Source organism: Grampus griseus (genome assembly GCF_964374135.1).
Source record: "Grampus griseus genome assembly, chromosome: 1".
Lineage (NCBI taxonomy): Eukaryota > Metazoa > Chordata > Mammalia > Artiodactyla > Delphinidae > Grampus > Grampus griseus.
The window spans coordinates 49,645,192-49,663,302 of record NC_139017.1 but is presented as its reverse complement, the minus strand read 5'-3'; the positions used below and the strand labels follow the sequence as shown (position 1 = coordinate 49,663,302).

Sequence of the window (18,111 nt, the reverse complement as noted above, 5' to 3'; positions counted from 1 at the left end):
GGGGACAAGCCTGCCACTGGGGAATTCCAGTAATAGTCCTCTCTACCGGGTGTCGTCCTCTTCCCACCCTCAAGGACACAACCTGAAGTCCCAGGCATACTCGATGCTTCTTTGCACAGGCTGCTCCCTTTGCCTGGAGTGCCCTCCCCTCTCTTTCTCTGCCCGCCCCCCTCCGCCAGTCACGTCTACTATTGGCTTTGTGATTGGGTCAGTGTCCCTTGTTGTGCCTGTCCTGTCTCAGCATCCTTGCCTCCTGCCTGGTCCTTGTTTGATTACTTGTCTATTGCCCCCACTGGACTCCTTGAACATGAAAACTCACTCACTATGTCATCCCCACGCCCAGCAATGACAGGCATACTGTAGGTGCCTGATAGGTTTTGTAGAACAAACCACTCTACACAGCAGTATGTTAACTAACAGTGCTGAGTGAAAGACCCTGGCTTAAGGTCTTCAGGAATTCTGGGAGATCAGGTTAGGCTTGTGAGTTGAGGGTCGTCAGTTGGTTTTGGTAACCTCCTTTCTTTCTTTCTTTCTTTTTTGTTAATAAATTTTATTTTATTTGTTTATGATTTTTGGCTGCGTTGGGTCTTCGTTGCTGTACGTAGGCTTTCTCTAGTTGCGGTGAGCGGGGGCTACTCTTCGTTGGGGAGCGTGGGCTTCTCATTGAGGTGTCTTCTCTTGTTGTGGAGCCCAGGCTCCAGGCGCGTGGGCTTCAGTAGTTGTGGCTCACAGTCTCTAGGGCGCAGGCTCAGTAGTTGTGGTGCATGGGCTTAGTTGCTCCGTGGCATGTGGGATCTTCCCGGACCAGGACTTGAACCTGAGTTCCCTGCATTGGCAGGTGGATTCTTAACCACTGCGCCACCAGGGCAGTACCGTAACCTTCTTTCTGTGGGCTTTCCTTTTCTTGTGTCTGTTCCTTCCGGCCCCTCCATCCCCTCAACCCTCATTCTCCACCCCGCACGTAACCCTGCTGCCACCAGGGGTCTCTCCTATCACCCAGTCACTTGTGGCAATTGCATTTTACCAGCAAAGCACGGCAAGACGGTAATGCTTAAGTGAAGGTAACATTCCTAAGAAGTTAGCATTGAAGGGCTTCAGAGAGAGAGGCTTTCATTGAAACCAAGGATAGGCAAACTACAGCCAAATCCAGGCTTCAGACTGTTTGATATGGCCTGTGAGCTAAGAATGGTCTCCACATTTCTCTGCCTGTGAACAAACAAGGCAGTATTTCGTTTGTGTGTGTGTTTGGGGTGGGGGGGGGGTGGCTATCACCAAGCGCCAACTAATTCATGGCTTCTCTTTGGCCCCTCCCCTACACAGTGCCACCCTCCAAGCCAGACTGCAGCATCGAGGGAGAGACTGTGATTGGGAGCAACATCCAGCTGACCTGCCAATCCAAGGAGGGCTCCCCAGCCCCTCAGTACAGCTGGAAAAGTTATGACGTCCTGCACCAGGAGCGTCCAGTCGCACCAGGTAACGGGGTCAGCAAGGAAGGCCAGCCCACCCCCCCAACCCCGAAGCCTGCCCCTTTCCCTCCACCCTGCATTTGGCACTGCAATATCTTGGACCATCTCTCTAAGCAGCATTTTCTCTTAATAGCACCTGCCTCATAGGTTGTTTTGAGAAATAATAACGTAGTAAATGTTAACTTGTTTTCTTTATTCCCCATAACTGAATTCTCTTGAGTAAGCAAGTATCAATAACCAGTCGGTGCAAAAGCGCTAGGTAGGATTTTAGTGTTGATTATGATTATGTCCTAAAGTATACATATAAGGCCTCAAGTCTAATTCTATGACTCCACCTAAGGGTGGGGAATTTCCTATTCCCATCCCCTACCCAGGCAGGTCCATCTCAGACTCCCCTGGGGATCCCCATCCCCCAAACTCACCCAACTACAGGACCAGGTGTGCGTTAAGGGTCCCAAATTCTCAGGGAAGGAAATGGTAGGTTCTTCTATGGTTGTCAGGGGACCGGTTTTGTACAGGGCAGCTTGGTATTTGACCTTTTGGTCAGGAAACAAACTGAAAAAAAAAAAAAAAAAGAAAGGGGAAAAAAAAGAGCTGTATAAACATCCCACTGTCATTATCTTAGAGCCAAGTGATGTGGGAAAGCCCCGGTGGAATCCCTGGGCCCCTGTGCGCACTGGCTGCCTGGCCAGCTGCACTCACCGCTCCTGAAGATCAAGAAAGACAAGGCCTGGAAGGTCCCATTGGATTAACTTCTGGGAGGACTTTCTGTCCAGTGTGGGTGGAAAGGAAGTGGGAGGCAGAGCAGTGGATGTAGACAACGGTTCTGAGGAGATGGGACAGGAGAGCGAGCCTTGCCGGGTGAATGCACAGACAGGGGCTCCGGTCAAACCAGGGTGAACTTCCCCACTCTACTGTTCATTTGTTTGGGAGCAAAACAAGAACTTCTTAAAAGTAAAAAAGGAATTAGTAGAACCCACTCTATTCAATGTAAAATAGAAGATATATTGTGGATTTCGACAAGCTTCTGGTTTTGTTTACATATTTCTGGTTGGCAAGTTTTATTGAATGTGTCAAAACCATGTGGCAGCTCTCCTCTGGCCTGTGAACAGCCCAGGGACTCCAGCAATGGTCGCAGAAGGTCAGCCATGGACAGTGGTTGGTCTGACCTTCCAGCAAAGTGTGTACAGGTGAGCCCAAAGCTGAGGGTTACAAGGTGGTAAATGCTGCAATAGTTTGTATCCAGTGGTGCTGGAACCCAGAATATGCATAAAGGGGTCAAAGAAGGTTTCTTCAAGGTGGGGGCCCTTGAGCTGGCAGGAGATCATGTTGGTTAGGAGCACGGCGTGGGCTTGAATCCTGGCCCTGCCACTTGTTAGCTGTGTGACCTTGGCAAGTTACTTAGCCTCTCCGTGCCTTCATTTGTACATCTATAAAAAGGGCATGAAACTAGTATTTACTTCATAGGGATGTTGTGAAGATTAAATAAAAGTATGTATAAAGTGCTGAGACCAGGGCCTGGTAGAATTATTAGCTGTTATCTGGACTGGGTCCTCAAGGATGAGTAGGCCAAGCTTGGAGAACAGCACAGGAACCACACATGTGGAAAGGATGGGAGGTACTGCCATAAGAAAAGCGGCGATGAGAGATCGCGCAGGGCCTGTGCATCAGGCTAGGGAGGCTGGCCTCTGCCCTGTAGGAAACGGGCACCCAACTCACAGCTCTCCTGCCTCCATCAGGAAAGACTCCTCTGCTTGTTAGAAACCAAAGCTTAGTTTTTCAGTGATCCAAAAGAGGAGAAACCTGAGGGCATGAAAGTAGATTAAAGGGAGATGCACTTAGTTACTTTGGAAAAGATTTATCTTGCCTCTAGATAAGATTTACTCAGAGTCAGAACTGGGACCTGGGAGTGACCCAGAAAAGCATGGTTAATGGTAATAACAACACAAGCTTGCATCTGGTTGGTGCTGTGAGGTGGGAGTGGTTCTCAAAGCCTTTGGCTCCGCCTACCTCACGGGGCCCTAGAGCGTCTGTTGTGTCTTCTTCTGTGGGTCAGTCCAAACCCCTTTCTGACCTTTAAGACATTTTAAAAGTCCACAGTGGGCAATTTGGGGAGCAGAGTTCCTCAACCCTCCTACATCTAAAGACAGAATTCTCAGCATTAGAGATTGCTTCCTTTGACTTGGATCAGTGGAGGCAAGCCAGCAGAAAAAAGAACAGGGAATCTGGAATCAGCACACAAGGATTTGAGTCCCGAATTCTCCACTTTGTAGCTTAAGTCACTCACAACCTCTCTGATGCTTAATATCTTCATGTGAAATCCTGGGACTATCATTATACTGCCTTCCCGAAAGGCTACGAAAAGAGTAAGAGGAGATCACATATGTGATAGCTCTGAACTGTCCCAGTCAGCTGAGATTCATGTACTGAAGGAGTAGTAATCTGGATGTCAAGATAGGAGGGTGGGGGGCAGGAAAGTTAAATCTTGTCAATTTGACATCAGTGTCTCTGGCAGACCAGGGCTTCTCTGGAGGTAAACCTCTCCCCAGCTGGAGCAGAAGGAATGTGGGAGCCCTATTGTCCTGTGCATTTCCCTTCTTGACCACAAGGTGTCGCCACTGCAGCGGAAACATTCATTGTAGCAAGATTTCAGGAACTATTGGGTCCTTTCCAAAAAGAAAAGGGGCTTGAGAGCCCCAGATCAGAATCAAAGCAGGTCTTGTGGCAATGTGTGTGCACTGGTTAATCCAAAAGTAGCTTATAATGTCCATTGTTCGTTTTGAGAAACTGGGGCAGGATAGTGCTGACTCTGGCCTAGGATGCCACATGTTCCCACATCTTAAACAAGGCCAGGAGCTCCAAGCTGGGCTCTGATAATTGGGAAGGTCCTGGAGGAGTCTGAGGTCTTCTGCCTTCTATCTGTCTGCAGTGTGCTGTGTACATTTAACACATAGACTGAGTTTCACGTGCTAAAATAGTGGGACTCTGATAAGAGCTATACACCCCTGAAACATTGCCCAGGGTCATAGAGCATTTCCCAGAATGCTCTTGTGTTCCTTCAAGATGCCTCTTAAAAATACAAAAATCCAATTGGTTTAGAAAATGAGACCATTAATATCGAAACCCCCTGTTGGAGATGCCCAGTGCTCGTTAGCACATCGGAAGCTCTAACTCAATGATTTCTAAACTTGCTTTGGTCGTAGACCACTTTCTCAGTAACATATATTAACATCACATGTAAGCAGTATTCCAGAAAATGCACCAAGGTATGGAATTCTAGGATAGAAAGGGTAGCATTTTATAGAAAATGAGTATCCAGAGAATAGCATGCTGGGTTTCAAGGGAAGAATCTGAAGAAAGTGTATGTGAAGAAGATTGGAAGAAAATAACTTCAAATCAAAGTGCTGTTATTTACAGCTGGTGATATTACAGATGATTTCTATTTTATTCTCTGCTCTTCATAGAGGCTTTCCCTGACCCTTCAAGTGAGATTAAGATCAAATTGCACTTCCATTTTGAACTCTATAAAACACCCTGTAATCACCATTGTTTCATGTCTGTCTTGTCTTATATACTGGAAACGCCGAGGACAGGGACCCTCATCATCTTGTTTTGAGCTGATGTGATGAGCATATAAACATTGGACTGAATTGAAGTAATAGTTTTATGTCATAAATTCTTGTATAATATGTATATATTTTTGTAATGAGTGTAATGTAATACATGTATAAATTCTTGTAATGAGCATCCAGTACTTTTATAATTTTTTTCTTTCCTTTTAAAAAATTTTTATTTTCTATTATAGTTGTTTTACAATATTGTGTTAGTTTCAGGTGTACAGCAAAGTGATTCAGTTTTACATATACATATATCTATTCTTTTTCAGATTCTTTTCCCATTTAGGTTATTATAGAATATTGAGTAGAGTTCCCTGTTCTATACAGTAGGTCCTTGTTGATTATAATTTTTATGTATAGTAGTGTGTATATGTTAATCCCAAACTCCAAATTTATCCCTCCCCCACCCCAACTTTTCCCCTTTGGTAACCATAAGTTTTTCTGTCTGTGAGTCTGTTTCTGTTTTGTAAATACGTTCATTTGTATCATTTTTTTAGGTTCCACTTATAAGTGATATCACATACTATTTGTCTTTGTCTGACTTACTTCACCTAGTATGATAATCTCTAGGTTCGTCCATGTTACTACAAATGGCATTATTTCATTCTTTTTTATGGCTGAGTAATATTCCATTGTATATATGTAATGTACTACATCTTCTTTATCCATTCATCTGTTGATGGACATTTAGGTTGCTTCCATGTATTGGCTGTTGTAAATAGTGCTGCAATGGACACTGGGGTGCATGTAACTTCTCAAAGTATGTTTTTCTTCAGATATATGCCCAGGAGTGGTATTGCTGGATCATATGGTAGCTCTATTTTCAGGTTTTTAAGGAACCTCCATACTGTTCTCCCTAGTAGCTGTACCAATTTACATTCCCACAAACAGTGCAGGAGGGTTCCATTTTCTCCACACCCTCTCCAGCATTTATGGTTTGTAGATTTTTTGATGATGACCATTCTGACTGGGGTGAGGTGATACCTCATTGTAGCTATGATTTGCATTTCTTTGATAATTAGTGACATGGAGCATCTTTTCATGTGCTTTTTGGCCATCTGTATGTCTTCTTTGGAGAAATGTCTATTTAGATCTTCTGCCAATTTTTTTGATTGGGTTGTTTGTTTTTTTACATAGAGCTGCATGAGCTGTTTGTATATTTTGGAGATTAATACATCGGCTGCTTCTTTTGCAAATATTTTCTCCCACTCTGTGGGTTGTCTCTTCATTTTGTTTATGGTTCTTTTTGCTGTGCAAAATCTTTTAAGTTTAATTAGGTCCCATTTGTTTATTTTTGGTTTTATTTTCATTACTCTAGGAGGTGGATCCAAAAAAATATTTCTGTGATTTATGTCGAACACAGTTCTGCCTATATTTTCCTCTAAGAGTTTTATAGTGTCCAGTCTTACATTGAGGTCTTTAATCCATCCTGAGTTTATTTTTGTGTATGGTGTTAGAGAATGTTATGATTTCATTCTTTTACATGTGGCTGTCCAGTTTTTCCAGAACCACTTATTGAAGAGATTGTCTTTTCTCCATTGTATGTTCTTGCCTCCTTTGTCATAGATTAATTGACCATAGATGAGTGGGTTTATTTCTGGGCGTTGTGTCCTGTTCCATCGATCTAAAAGTCTGTCTTTGTGCCAGTACCATACTATTTTGATTACTGTAGCTTTGTAGTCTAAAGTCAGGGAGCCTGATTCCTCCAGCTCTGTTTTTCATTCTGAGGATTGCTTTGGCTATTTGGGGTCTTTTGTGTTTCCATACAAACTTTAAGATTTTTGTTCTAGATCTGCAAAAAATGTTATTGGTAATTTGATAGGCTTTACGTTGAATCTGTAGATTGCCTTGGGGAGTATAGTTATTTTGACAATATTGATTCTTCCAGCCCAGGAACATGGTATATCTTTCCATCTGTTTGTGTCATCTTCAATTTTTTCAACAGTGTCTTATTGTTTTCAGAATGCAGGTCTTTTGCCTCCTGAGGTAGGTTTATTCCTAGGTATTTTATTCTTTTTGATGCAATGGTAAATGGTACTGTTCCTTAATTTCTCTTTTGGGTCTTTCATTGTTAGTGTATAGGAATGCAAGAGATTCCTCTGTGTTAATTTTGTATCCTGTAACTTTACTGAATTCATTGATGAGCTCTAGTAATTTTCTGGTAGCATCTTTAGGATTTTCTTTCTTTCTTTTTTAGCAGCATCTCAAAATTCAAAAGGTTTATTACTCATCTATTAATTCCATTACACTTATTTATTCAGTTTTATTGTTTTAAAATATATCAAAATAAATAGAGAAATTTATATATCTTATCTATATATGGAAGAACAGCTGGTCCCCAAGGTGGCACCAACAATCCTAGCAGCTCTTACTTTACATATCCGGAGTAGTCAGCAATTTCCATTTCTTTTTCCGTCTCAATGAAAAATTGCAGTTTCCCCAAAGAGGTGTATTTGGCATCATTCTCACGTTCTTGTTGAGCCCGCCTCTTCATGGCCTCCCGCTCTGGCCTCTGCTCTTGTTCAATGGGCTTTTTTTTTTTTTTTAAACATCTTTTTTGGGGTATAATTGCTTTACAATGGTGTGTTAGTTTTCTGCTTTATAACAAAGTGAATCAGTTATACATATACATATGTTCCCATATCTCTTCCCTCTTGCATCTCCCTCCCTCCCACCCTCCCTATCCCACCCCTCTAGGTGGTCACAAACGACGGAGCTGATCTCCCTGTGATATGCGACTGCTTCCCACTAGCTATCTATTTTATGTTTGGTAGTGTATATATGTCCATGCCACTCTCGCACTTTGTCACAGCTTACCCTCCCCCCCCCCATATCCTCAAGTCCATTCTCTAGTAGGTCTGTGTCTTTATTCCTGTCTTACCCCTAGGTTCTTCAAGACCTTTTTTTTTTCTTAGATTCCATATATATGTGTTAGCATACGGTATTTGTCTTTCTCTTTCTGACTTACTTCACTCTGTAGGTACATCCACCTCACTACAAATAACTCAATTTCGTTTCTTTTTATGGCTGAGTAATATTCCATTGTATATATATGCCACATCTTTATCCATTCATCTGTCAATGGACACTTAGGTTGCTTCTGTGTACTGGCTATTGTAAATAGAGCTGCAATGAACATTGTGGTACATGACTGATGACTCTTTGAATTATGTAAACAATGCTTTTTTTTTTTTTTTTTTTTTTTGCGGTACGCGGGCCTCTCACTGCTGTGAGCTCTCCCACTGAGGAGCACAGGCTCCAGACGCACAGGCTCAGGGGCCATGGCTCACGGGCCCAGCTGCTCCGCGGCATGTGGGATCTTCCTGGACCGGGGCATGAACCCATGTCCCCTGCATCGGCAGGCGGACTCTCAACCACTGCGCCACCAGGGAAGCCCTCATTGTAGTTTTGATTTGCATTTCTCTAATGATTAATGATGTTGAGTATTCTTTCATGTGTTTGTGGGCAATCTGTATATCTTCTTTGTAGAAATGTCTATTTAGGTCTTCTGCCCATTTTTGGATTGGGTTGTTTGCTTTTTTGGTGTTATTGAGCTGCATGAGCTGCTTGTATATTTTGGAGATTAATCCTTTGTCAGTTGCTTCATTTGCAAATATTTTCTCCCATTCTGAGGGTTGTCTTTTGGTCTTGTTGATGGCTTCCTTTACTGTGCAAAAGCTTTGAAGTTTCATGAGGTCCCATTTGTCTATTTTTGTTTTTATTTCCATTTCTCTGGGAGGTGGGTCAAAAAGGATCTTGCTGTGATTTATGTCATAGAGTGTTCTGCCTATGTTTTCCTCTAAGAGTTTGATAATTTCTGGCCTTACATTTAGATCTTTAATCCATTTTGAGCTTATTTTTGTGTATGGTGTTAGGGAGTGTTCTAATCTCATACTTTTACATGTACCTGTCCAGTTTTCCCAGCACCACTTATTGAAGAGGCTGTCTTTTCTCCACTGTATATTCTTGCCTCCTTCATCAAAGATAAGGTGTCCGTATGTGCGTGGGTTTATCTCTGGGTTTTCTATCCTGTTCTATTGATCTATATTTCTGTTTTTGTGCCAGTACCATACTCTCTTGATTACTGTAGCTTTGTAGTATAGTCTGAATTCAGGGAGCCTGATTCCTCCAGCTCCGTTTTTCGTTCTCAGGATTCCTTTGGCTATTTGGGGTCTTTTGTGTTTCCATACAAATTGTGAAATTTTTTGTTCTAGTTCTGTGAAAAATGCCAGTGGTAGTTTGATAGAGATTGCATTGAATCTGTAGATTGCTTTCGGTAGTAGAGTCATTTTCACAATGTTGATTCTTCCAATCCAGGAACATGGTATATCTCTCCATCTATTTGTATCATCTTTAATTTCTTTCATCAGTGTCTTATTATTTTCTGCATACAGGTCTTTTGTCTCCTTAGGTAGGTTTATTCTTAGATATTTTATTCTTTTTGTTGCCATGGTAAATGGGAGTGTTTCCTTAATTTCATTTTCAGATTTTTCATCATTAGTGTATAGGAATGCCAGAGATTTCTGTGCATTAATTTTGTATCCTGCTACTTTACCAAATTCATTGATTAGCTCTAGTAGTTTTCTGATAGCATCTTTGGGATTCTCTATGTATAGTATCATGTCATCTGCAAACAGTGACAGCTTTACTTCTTCTTTTCCGATTTGGATTCCTTTTCTTCTCTGATTACCGTGGCTTCCAAAACTATGTTGAATAAAAGTGGCAAGAGCAGACATCCTTGTCTTGTTCTTCATCTTAGAGGAAATGATTTCAGGTTTTCACCATTGAGTATGATGTCAGCTGTGGGTTTATTATATACGGTCTTTATTATGTTGAGGTATGTTTCCTCTATGCCCACTTTCTGGAGTTTTTATTGTAAATTGGTGTTGAATTTTGTCAAAAGCTTTTTCTGCATCTATCGGGATGATCATATAGTTTTTATTTTTCAATTTGTCAATGTGGTGTATCACACTGACTGATTTGTGGATACTGAAAAATCCTTGCATCCCTGGGATAAATCTCACTTGATCATGGTGTATGATCCTTTTAATGTATTATTGGATTTGGTTTGCTAGTATTTTCTTGAGAATTTTTGCACCTATGATTATCAGTGATATTGGCCTGTAATTTTCTTTTTCTGTGGTATCTTTGACTGGTTTTGGTATCAGGGTGATGGTGGCCTCATAGAATGAGTTTGGGAATATTCCTTCCTCTGCCATTTTTTGGAAGAGTTTCAGAAGGATAGGTGTTAACTCTTCTCTAAATGTTTGATAGAATTCACCTGTGAAGCCCTCTGGTACTGGAATTTTGTTTGTTGAGAGTGTTTTAATCATAGTTTCAATTTCAGTCTTGTGATTGGTCTGTTCATATTTTCTATTTCTTCCTGGTTCAGTCTTGGGAGGTTGTGCTTTTCTAAGAATTTGTCCATTTCTTCCAGGTTGTCCATTTCTTCTAGGTTGTCCATTTTATTGGCATATAGCTGCTTGTAGTAATTTCTCATGATCCTTTGTATTTCTGCAGTGTCAGTTGTTACTTCTTTTTCATTTCTAATTTTATTGATTTGAGCCCTCTCCCTTTTTTTTCTTGATGAGTCTGGCTAAAGGTTTATCATTTTTTTTTATATTTTCAAAGAACCAGCTTTTAGTTTCACTGTTCTTTTCTATTGTTTTCTTCATCTCTATTTCATTTATTTCTGCTCTAATTGTTATGATTTATTTCCTTCTACTAAGTTTAGGTTTTTTTCATTCTTCTTTCTCTAGTTGTTTTAGGTGTAAGGTTAGGTGGTTTATCTGAGATTTTTCTTGTTTCCTGAGGTAAGATTGTATTGCTATAAACTTCTCTCTTAGAACTGCTTTTGCTGTGTCCCATAGGTTTTGAAACATCATGTTTTCATTTTCACTTGTCTCTAGGTATTTTTGATTTCCTCAGTGATCCATTGGCTGTTTAGTAGCATATTGTTTAGCCTCCATGTGTTTTTGTTCTTTACAGTTTTTTTCTTATAGTTGATTTCTAATCTCGTAGTGTTGTGGTCAGAAAAGATACTTAATATGATTTTAATTTTCTTAAATTTACCGAGGCTGTCTTTGTGGCCCAGCATGTGATCTATCCTGGAGAATGTTCCATGTGCACTTGAGAAGAAGGTGTATTCTGTTGCTTTTGGATGGAATGATCTATAAATATCAATTAAGCCTATCTGGTCTAATGTGACATTTGAGGCCTGTGTTTCGTTATTGATTTTCTGTCTGGATGATCTGTCCATTGATGTAAGTATGATGTTAAAGTTCCCTACTATTATTGTGTTACTGTTGATTTCTCCTTTTATGGCTGTTAACATTTGCCTTATGTATTGAGGTGCTCCTATGTTGGGTGGATATATATTTACAATTGTTATAGCTCCTTCTTGGATTGATCCCTTGATCATTATGTAGTGTCCTTTGTCCCTTGTAACAGTCTTTATTTTAAAGTCTATGTCGTCTGATATGAGTATTGCTACTCCAGCTCTCTTTTGATTTCCATTTGCATGGAATATCTTTTTCCATCCCCTCACTTTCAGTCTGTATGTGTCTCTAGATCTGAAGTGTGTCTTTTGTAGACAGCATATATACAGGTCTTGTTTTTATATCCATTCAGCCAGTCTATGTCTTTTGCTTGGAGCATTTAATCCATATATGTTTAAGGTATTTATTGATATTATGTTCTCATTGCCATTTTGTTAATTGTTTTGGATTTGTTTTTGTAGGTCTTTTCTTCCTCCTTAGTCTTTTGTTCACTTCTCTTGTGATTTGATAACTCACTTTAGTGTTCTGTTTGGATTCCTTTTTCTTTTTTGTGTGTGTATCTATTGTAGATTTTCAGTTTGCAGTTATCAGGAGGTTATTTTTAAAGTTTTTTTTGTTTTTTGATGTGGACCATTTCTAAAGCCTTCATTGAATATGTCACAACACTGTGTCTATTCTATGCCTTGGCCTTTTGGCCGTGAGGCATGTGCGATCCCAGTTCTCCCACTAGGGACCAAACCCACACCCCCTGCATTGGAAGGCAAAGTCCCAACCACTGGACCACCAGGGAAGTCCCTATCATGAGGTTTTGATATAGCAGACTATACATATACAAGATTGTTTTAAGTTGCTGGTCTTTTGATTTCAAATGTATTTCCAATATCCTGCATTTGTACTCTTCTCTTCTCATGATTAGTGATTTTGATATCATATTTGTGTATGGATGATTTCCTGCCTTTAATCTATGTTTACCTTTACTGGTGAGTTTTTCCATTTGTAATTTTCTTGTTTCTAGTTATGGTCTTTTCTTTTCTGCCCAGAGAAGTTCCTTTAGCTTTGTTGTAAACCTGGTTTGGTGGTGCTGAATTCTCTTAGCTTTTGCTTGTCTGCAAGGCTTTTGATTTCTCTGTCAAATCTGAACAAGAGCCTTGCTGGGTAGAGTATTCTAGTTTGTAGATGTTCCCTTTTCATCACTTTAAATATATTATGCCACTCCCTTCTGGCCTGCGGAATTTTGGCTAAAAAATCAGCTGAAAACCTTATGGAGATTCCCTTGTATGTTACCTGTTGCTCTTCCCTTGTTGCTTTTAGTATTTTCTCTTTGTCTATAATTTTTGTCAGTTTGATTAATATGTGTCTTGACATGTTCCTTCTTGGGTTTATCCTGTATGGGACTCTCTGCACTTCCTGGACTTGGTTAACTGTTTCCTTTCCCATTTTAGGGTAGTTTTCAGCTATTATCTCTTCAAATAGTTTTTATGGCCCTTTCTCTCTCTCTTCTCCTTCTGGGACCCCTCTAATGCAAATGTTGGTGTTTCTAATGTTGTCCCAGAGGTCTCTTAAACTGTCCTCATTTCTTTTCATTCTTTTTTCTTTATTCTGTTCCATGGCAGAGATTTCCACCATTCTGTCTTCCAGCTCACTTATCTGTTCTCTGCCTCAATTATTCTATTATTAATCCCTTCTAGTGTATTTTTCATTTCAGTTATTGCATTATTCATGTCTGTTTGTTTGTTCTGTATATCTTCTAGCTCTTTGTTAATCATTTCTTGTATCTTCTTGGTCTGTGCCTCCATTCTTTTTCTGAGATCTTGGATTGTCTTCACTCTCATTATTCAAAGTTCTTTTTCAGGTAGACCTCCTATTTCTACTTTACTTAGTTGTTCTTCTGGGGTTTTATCTTGTTCCTTCATCTGAAACATATTCCTTTGCCATTTCCATTCCCTAGGCTGCGTTGTTGTAGTTCTTTTTGCTTCCAGTGTCTGCCCACTGGTGGGTGAGGATGTTCTAGAGGTTTGTTCAGGCTTCCTGGTGGGAGGGACTGGTTCCTGCCCACTGGTGAGTGGAACTGTGTCTTGTCCCTCTGGTGAGCAAGGCTGTGTCAAGGGGTGTGTTTAGAGGTTGCTGTGGGCTCAGGAAGATTTTTAGGAAGCCTGTGTGCTGATGGGTGGAGCTCTGTGCCTGCCCTGTTGGTTGTTTGGTCTGAGGTGTCCCAGCACTGGAGCCTACATGCTGTTGGGTGGGGCTGGTCTAGGTGGCAAAATGGCGACCTCCAGGAGAGCTCATACCAATGAGTACTCCCCAGTACCTCTGCCACCAGTGCTTGTCCCCACAGTGAGCCAGTTCCACCCCCACCTTCCCAGGAGACGCCCCCCCCCCCATCAAGACCAGCAGGTATGTCTGGTCCAGGCTTCTATGAAATCACTACTTTTTCCCTGGGTCCCAGTTCACACGAGACCTGTGCACACCCTCCAAGAGTGGCATTTCTATCTCCCCCAGTCCTATGGAGTTCCTGCAATCAAACCCCACTGGCCTTCAAAGCCAAGTGCTCTGGGGCCTCCTCCTCCTGATGCCAGACCCCCAGGCTGGGAAGCATGATGTGGGGCTCAGAACTCACTCCTGTGGGAGAATCTCATCTTGTTGTGGCTTCTTCTTTGCCTCTGGTTGTAGAATATCTTTTTTGGTAAGTTCCAGTCTTTTTTGTTGATGGTTATTCAGAAATTAGTTGTGATTTTGGTGTTTTTGTGAGAGAAGTTGAGCTCAAATCCGTCTACTCTGCCATCTTGTCTCCAACCAGAAGCCCAATTTCGTTCATACTATAGATGTGGATATGTGGATAAGCACACCTTTGGGTGTGCCTTCTCAGACCAATTCCCATAAAATGTGAGTCTGTATTTGGCAGTTCCACAGGCTCAGCAGTGTAAGATAGGTTTGTTTGTCACCCCATCAAATATGGAATTTTGTTCACAAAGTTTCTTGGTTAGGGAGCCCTCATCTTGAAAATAAATGATGTGTTTCTGTACGATGCTAGCCTTTAAAATCACACAGCCTGTTCCTGCAGGTGGTGCTGCAGGACACCTGGATCCACGTCCTCTTCTGTGGTGTGCTTTTGGCGACCACAACAGGGCACTTACTCATCTATGATCTGGAAGGTCCTGGAATGCTCTTCTCCTTATCACCCTCTCTGTTCTCTCTTCTATAATTTTTTTTAAAGTAAATTGTCAACTTCTCCAGGGAGTTCTAGACCTAAAATGGAATTTTTGTTACTGTTTTGTCATTTCTTAATTTTGTGACCTTGGGCAAGTCACTTGACTTTTCTAAGCCTCCAGTTACCACTATGATATTGGAGATAGAAATATTTGTTCCATCTACCATATAAGATTGTTGGAAGAATCAGAGGACATTGTATTTGAGGAAGCACATCCAGACAAGAAAAATCCACACCGAGATACAATCTTGCAACAGAGTGGAATTGGGCAGGGAAAGGATTGGACACCAGGCGAACTGGCAAGAGGTTAAGCTGGAGTGATTTCCAGGGCCAGATCTGTAATGTCACATCCATATTAAGAAGCCTGGACTTGTTATTGAAGACGATGGGCTGCCTCTGAAATGTCTGAACAGGGCAGTGGCTGGATCCTATTTTCAGTTTAGAACATCTCCTCTGGATGAAGTGTAACCACCTGTTGATAGTGGGGTAGGCAGGCTCTGCAGCAAATTAGAGGACAAAGGTCTCTAACTCTTCTCTCCAAACAGCAGTTATGACAGAGCATCTTTGAGGACAGGACATAAAAATTTGTCTAAGCATAAAGCTCTCCATTTCAAGGTGGAGAAATCCATGGGATCATAGATTTAGCAGGAAGGTTTCGCATGAGGGCGTCTGGACCATTGCCCTGAATTCAGGAGAATCAGGTGCTTTCCCTCCCACTTCCAGATGAGGCAGCTATGACTCACAGAAGTTAAATGGCTTAATTAAGTGGTGGAAGAGGAAGAGGAAGAGTCTAGACCGGCAGGCTGCCTCCTCCCTGCCTCACCACCCACACACCCACCCCCCCACACACACACCCATACAAATACCACATACACTCACACACACCACTCATGGCAGAGAAATCCAGAGGTCAGAGTTCTTGAAGTTCTAAAGTCTTCCTTCACATGAGTCCAAGCTAAGGAATTCTGTTTCTGAAGATTATGAAAGTGGTTATAATTATATGGTCTAATTAGAAAGCAATTCCACGCAATGTATAATGTATATTACGTTTCCTGAAGACTCACTATACATCAGCCATTTGGTTGTGGGTTTGTATTTGTTAGTACTTCATTTTATGTTCACAATTACTCTGTGAGGCAGGCACTATTATTATTTTATTTATACATAAAGAAACAGGTTCAATGAAGCTAAGTTCCTTGCCCAAAGTCAATAAGTGGCAGAACCAGGCTTCAAACCCAGGGTGCCTGCCTGAATTCTAAGCACTTTAGAATTGTGCAGCCTGCCTGGTTTAATCTTCCTGCAGCCCTAGAGGTAGATATTTTCTCCATATTACAGATGAGGCTTGGACACGTTCAGTGGCGGTGCTTGTATCTGCCTAGGATTTCCCTAGCCGTTTCGCTCTACTCTGGTGGCCCGTCTCCTCAGCCTGACTCTTCTCCCTTCTCAGTCACAGGACAGATCTTCTCTCTGAAGAACATCTCCACAGAAATGTCGGGCTACTACATCTGCACCTCCAGCAATGATGTAGGGATGGAGTCCTGCAACATCACTGTGGCTGTCAGACCTCGTAAGAGCAGTCTGGGGGGGAAGGGAGGACGAATGCCAGAGGTGACAGGCTGGTAGTCCAGAGTCAGCTGACAGGGACCAACATGGAGGTGAACTGGGCAGCCTCTTTGGGGGTCTCCCATTGGCAGGGTGGCTGAGGTGACGGCCAGATGATCCTGTCCCAGGCTCCCCTCATCTGGAGGCCAGTCCAGTTCCCTGGGTTCTTTGGAAATAGTGCCTTAGGCTGGCTTCTGGAGACCTGCTCGGTCCTGCCTGCCCTTGGGGTCGCTCAGGGGGCAAGGGGGAAGTGCCCAGACTGGGCTGCCACAGAGTCAGAACCCCATCCTTTCAGGGTGGGATACCCTGATGATCTTGGGGATGAACTAGAGTAGGAGCTGGCATGACTGACACCCGAGGACTTTTTTGGAGCCTGTTGGCTCCAAATCTGTTGGCCATCTGTCCTTGTCAACGCTTCCATCCTGAAGAGTGTCCCCCTTGTCTGGTCACATTCCCACGAGGCTGTGACTTTCATGGAATGCTACCAGAAGCAGGCAGCGCGGCCACCTGGGCTGGGAGGATGACTGGGGCCGCTCAGAGCCTGGGAGGGACCACCTCCCGCCTCCCAGACGCCTGCTGCTGTGGTTCCTCATTCCCGGCGTGCTCACCACCCGGAGCCTCGGCTCGTGTTGGGGGCTCGCGCTGGGGACTGGGGTTGGGGTTCAGGACGTGCGGCTCTGTTTCTCTCAGCCTCCATGAATGTGGCCCTGTACGCGGGCATCGCGGGGGGCGTGGCCGCGGCACTCATCGTCATCGGCGTCATCGTCTACTGCTGCTGCTGCCGGGAGACTGGCAAGGCTGAGGATGCGGACGTCACGCGACCGTGAGTGTCGGGGGTGGGCAGCCCGTTGGCAAGGGTCTCAGCACATTGGGAAGATGCACCCCAGCTCTTCCACTCATAACACCCCAGGGGGCAGCTGGTAACAGTAAAAATAACTTTTATCAGCCCCGTTTTATAGCTGAAAAAAGAGTAAATGATTCGCGCAAATCCTAAAGTGGCGCTGCAGTCCGGACCTCGACTCCAAGGCCCGTAGTTCTCCAGTCTCTGATCTCAGGGTGGGGCTTCCGGTGGGTGCCCAGGGCAGGGGTAGGGGGGTGCGGAGGCTCCGTAACAGGCCGCTCCCTGCTCCCCTCGCAGAGCCAGCCTGTTCCCATAATGCCCTCAGCTCAAGTCCGTGCCACCCTGCTTCTGCTCTGAGCTCAGCCGTTCAGCCCAGTGTCCCTTTGCCGCTGGACGGGTGGGGATGGGGGATCTGATGGCTGTCCCGTGGGGAGCACTAAGCCCAGCTCCCTCAGGTCTGAGTGAGTGAGGGCAAACCCTTCCCCTCTGTCCTCACTGCCTGCAGGAATCGGGCGGGCTACCAGCCACCAGAGCAGCTGACAGAGCTTTCCAGAAGACAGGAAGAGGAGGGTGAGGAATGAAGACCAGAGGGGCCCCAGCCGAGAGTCCCTTGACCAGACTGGCCGATGACCAGGGCCTGCTGCAGGAGGGGGTCAGGGGGAGCATTAGGGGGTCATTCCCCTGCCTCCATGCCTCCCCTGTCCTTTCCAAGCCCCACTTTTCTGACCCTTGGTCCCAGTCATGGATGGGATGCTTCTTCCCCCATGTCGGCTGCTGGAGGACTTGGCTTGGCCTGGCCAAGGAGATCTCACTTGTGACTGAGCTTGTCAAGGGCGCTCACCTTTGAAGCTACCCTCCCATTGCTGCGCCCGGCTCAGGGCCCCACCCTCACCCTGGACTAGGCAGCGGCCTCCCCCTCCCCATGGCGCTCCTGTCCCGCTCTGTGGGGGTGACACCAGCCTCCGGAGGGCCGGAGTTGCCCTCTCCACCTGTGCGCCTAGCACCCAGGGGAATGACTCCTGGCAGAGGTTTTGTGCACAATACATTTTTGTTGAATGAATGAAAGAATAAATGAGTATGTAAAGGAGTCCCTTCATTT

At 43.6% G+C, this 18,111-nt stretch overlaps 1 protein-coding gene across 1 annotated transcript in view; it reads left to right on the top strand.

Moving 5' to 3' along the window:
* The window catches only part of GPA33 (glycoprotein A33), a gene marked incomplete at both ends in the record, with an annotated part of 45,220 nt that extends 27,627 nt beyond the window's left edge, over positions 1-17,593 (top strand). Inside the window, 4 exons of the mRNA XM_082654419.1 lie at positions 1,321-1,473; positions 16,017-16,136; positions 16,862-16,994; positions 17,518-17,593. Coding sequence (XP_082510545.1) covers positions 1,321-1,473; positions 16,017-16,136; positions 16,862-16,994; positions 17,518-17,593 — 482 coding nt within the window. The remainder of the gene's footprint in view (positions 1-1,320; positions 1,474-16,016; positions 16,137-16,861; positions 16,995-17,517) is intronic.
* Between the last annotated feature and the right edge of the window lie 518 nt (positions 17,594-18,111).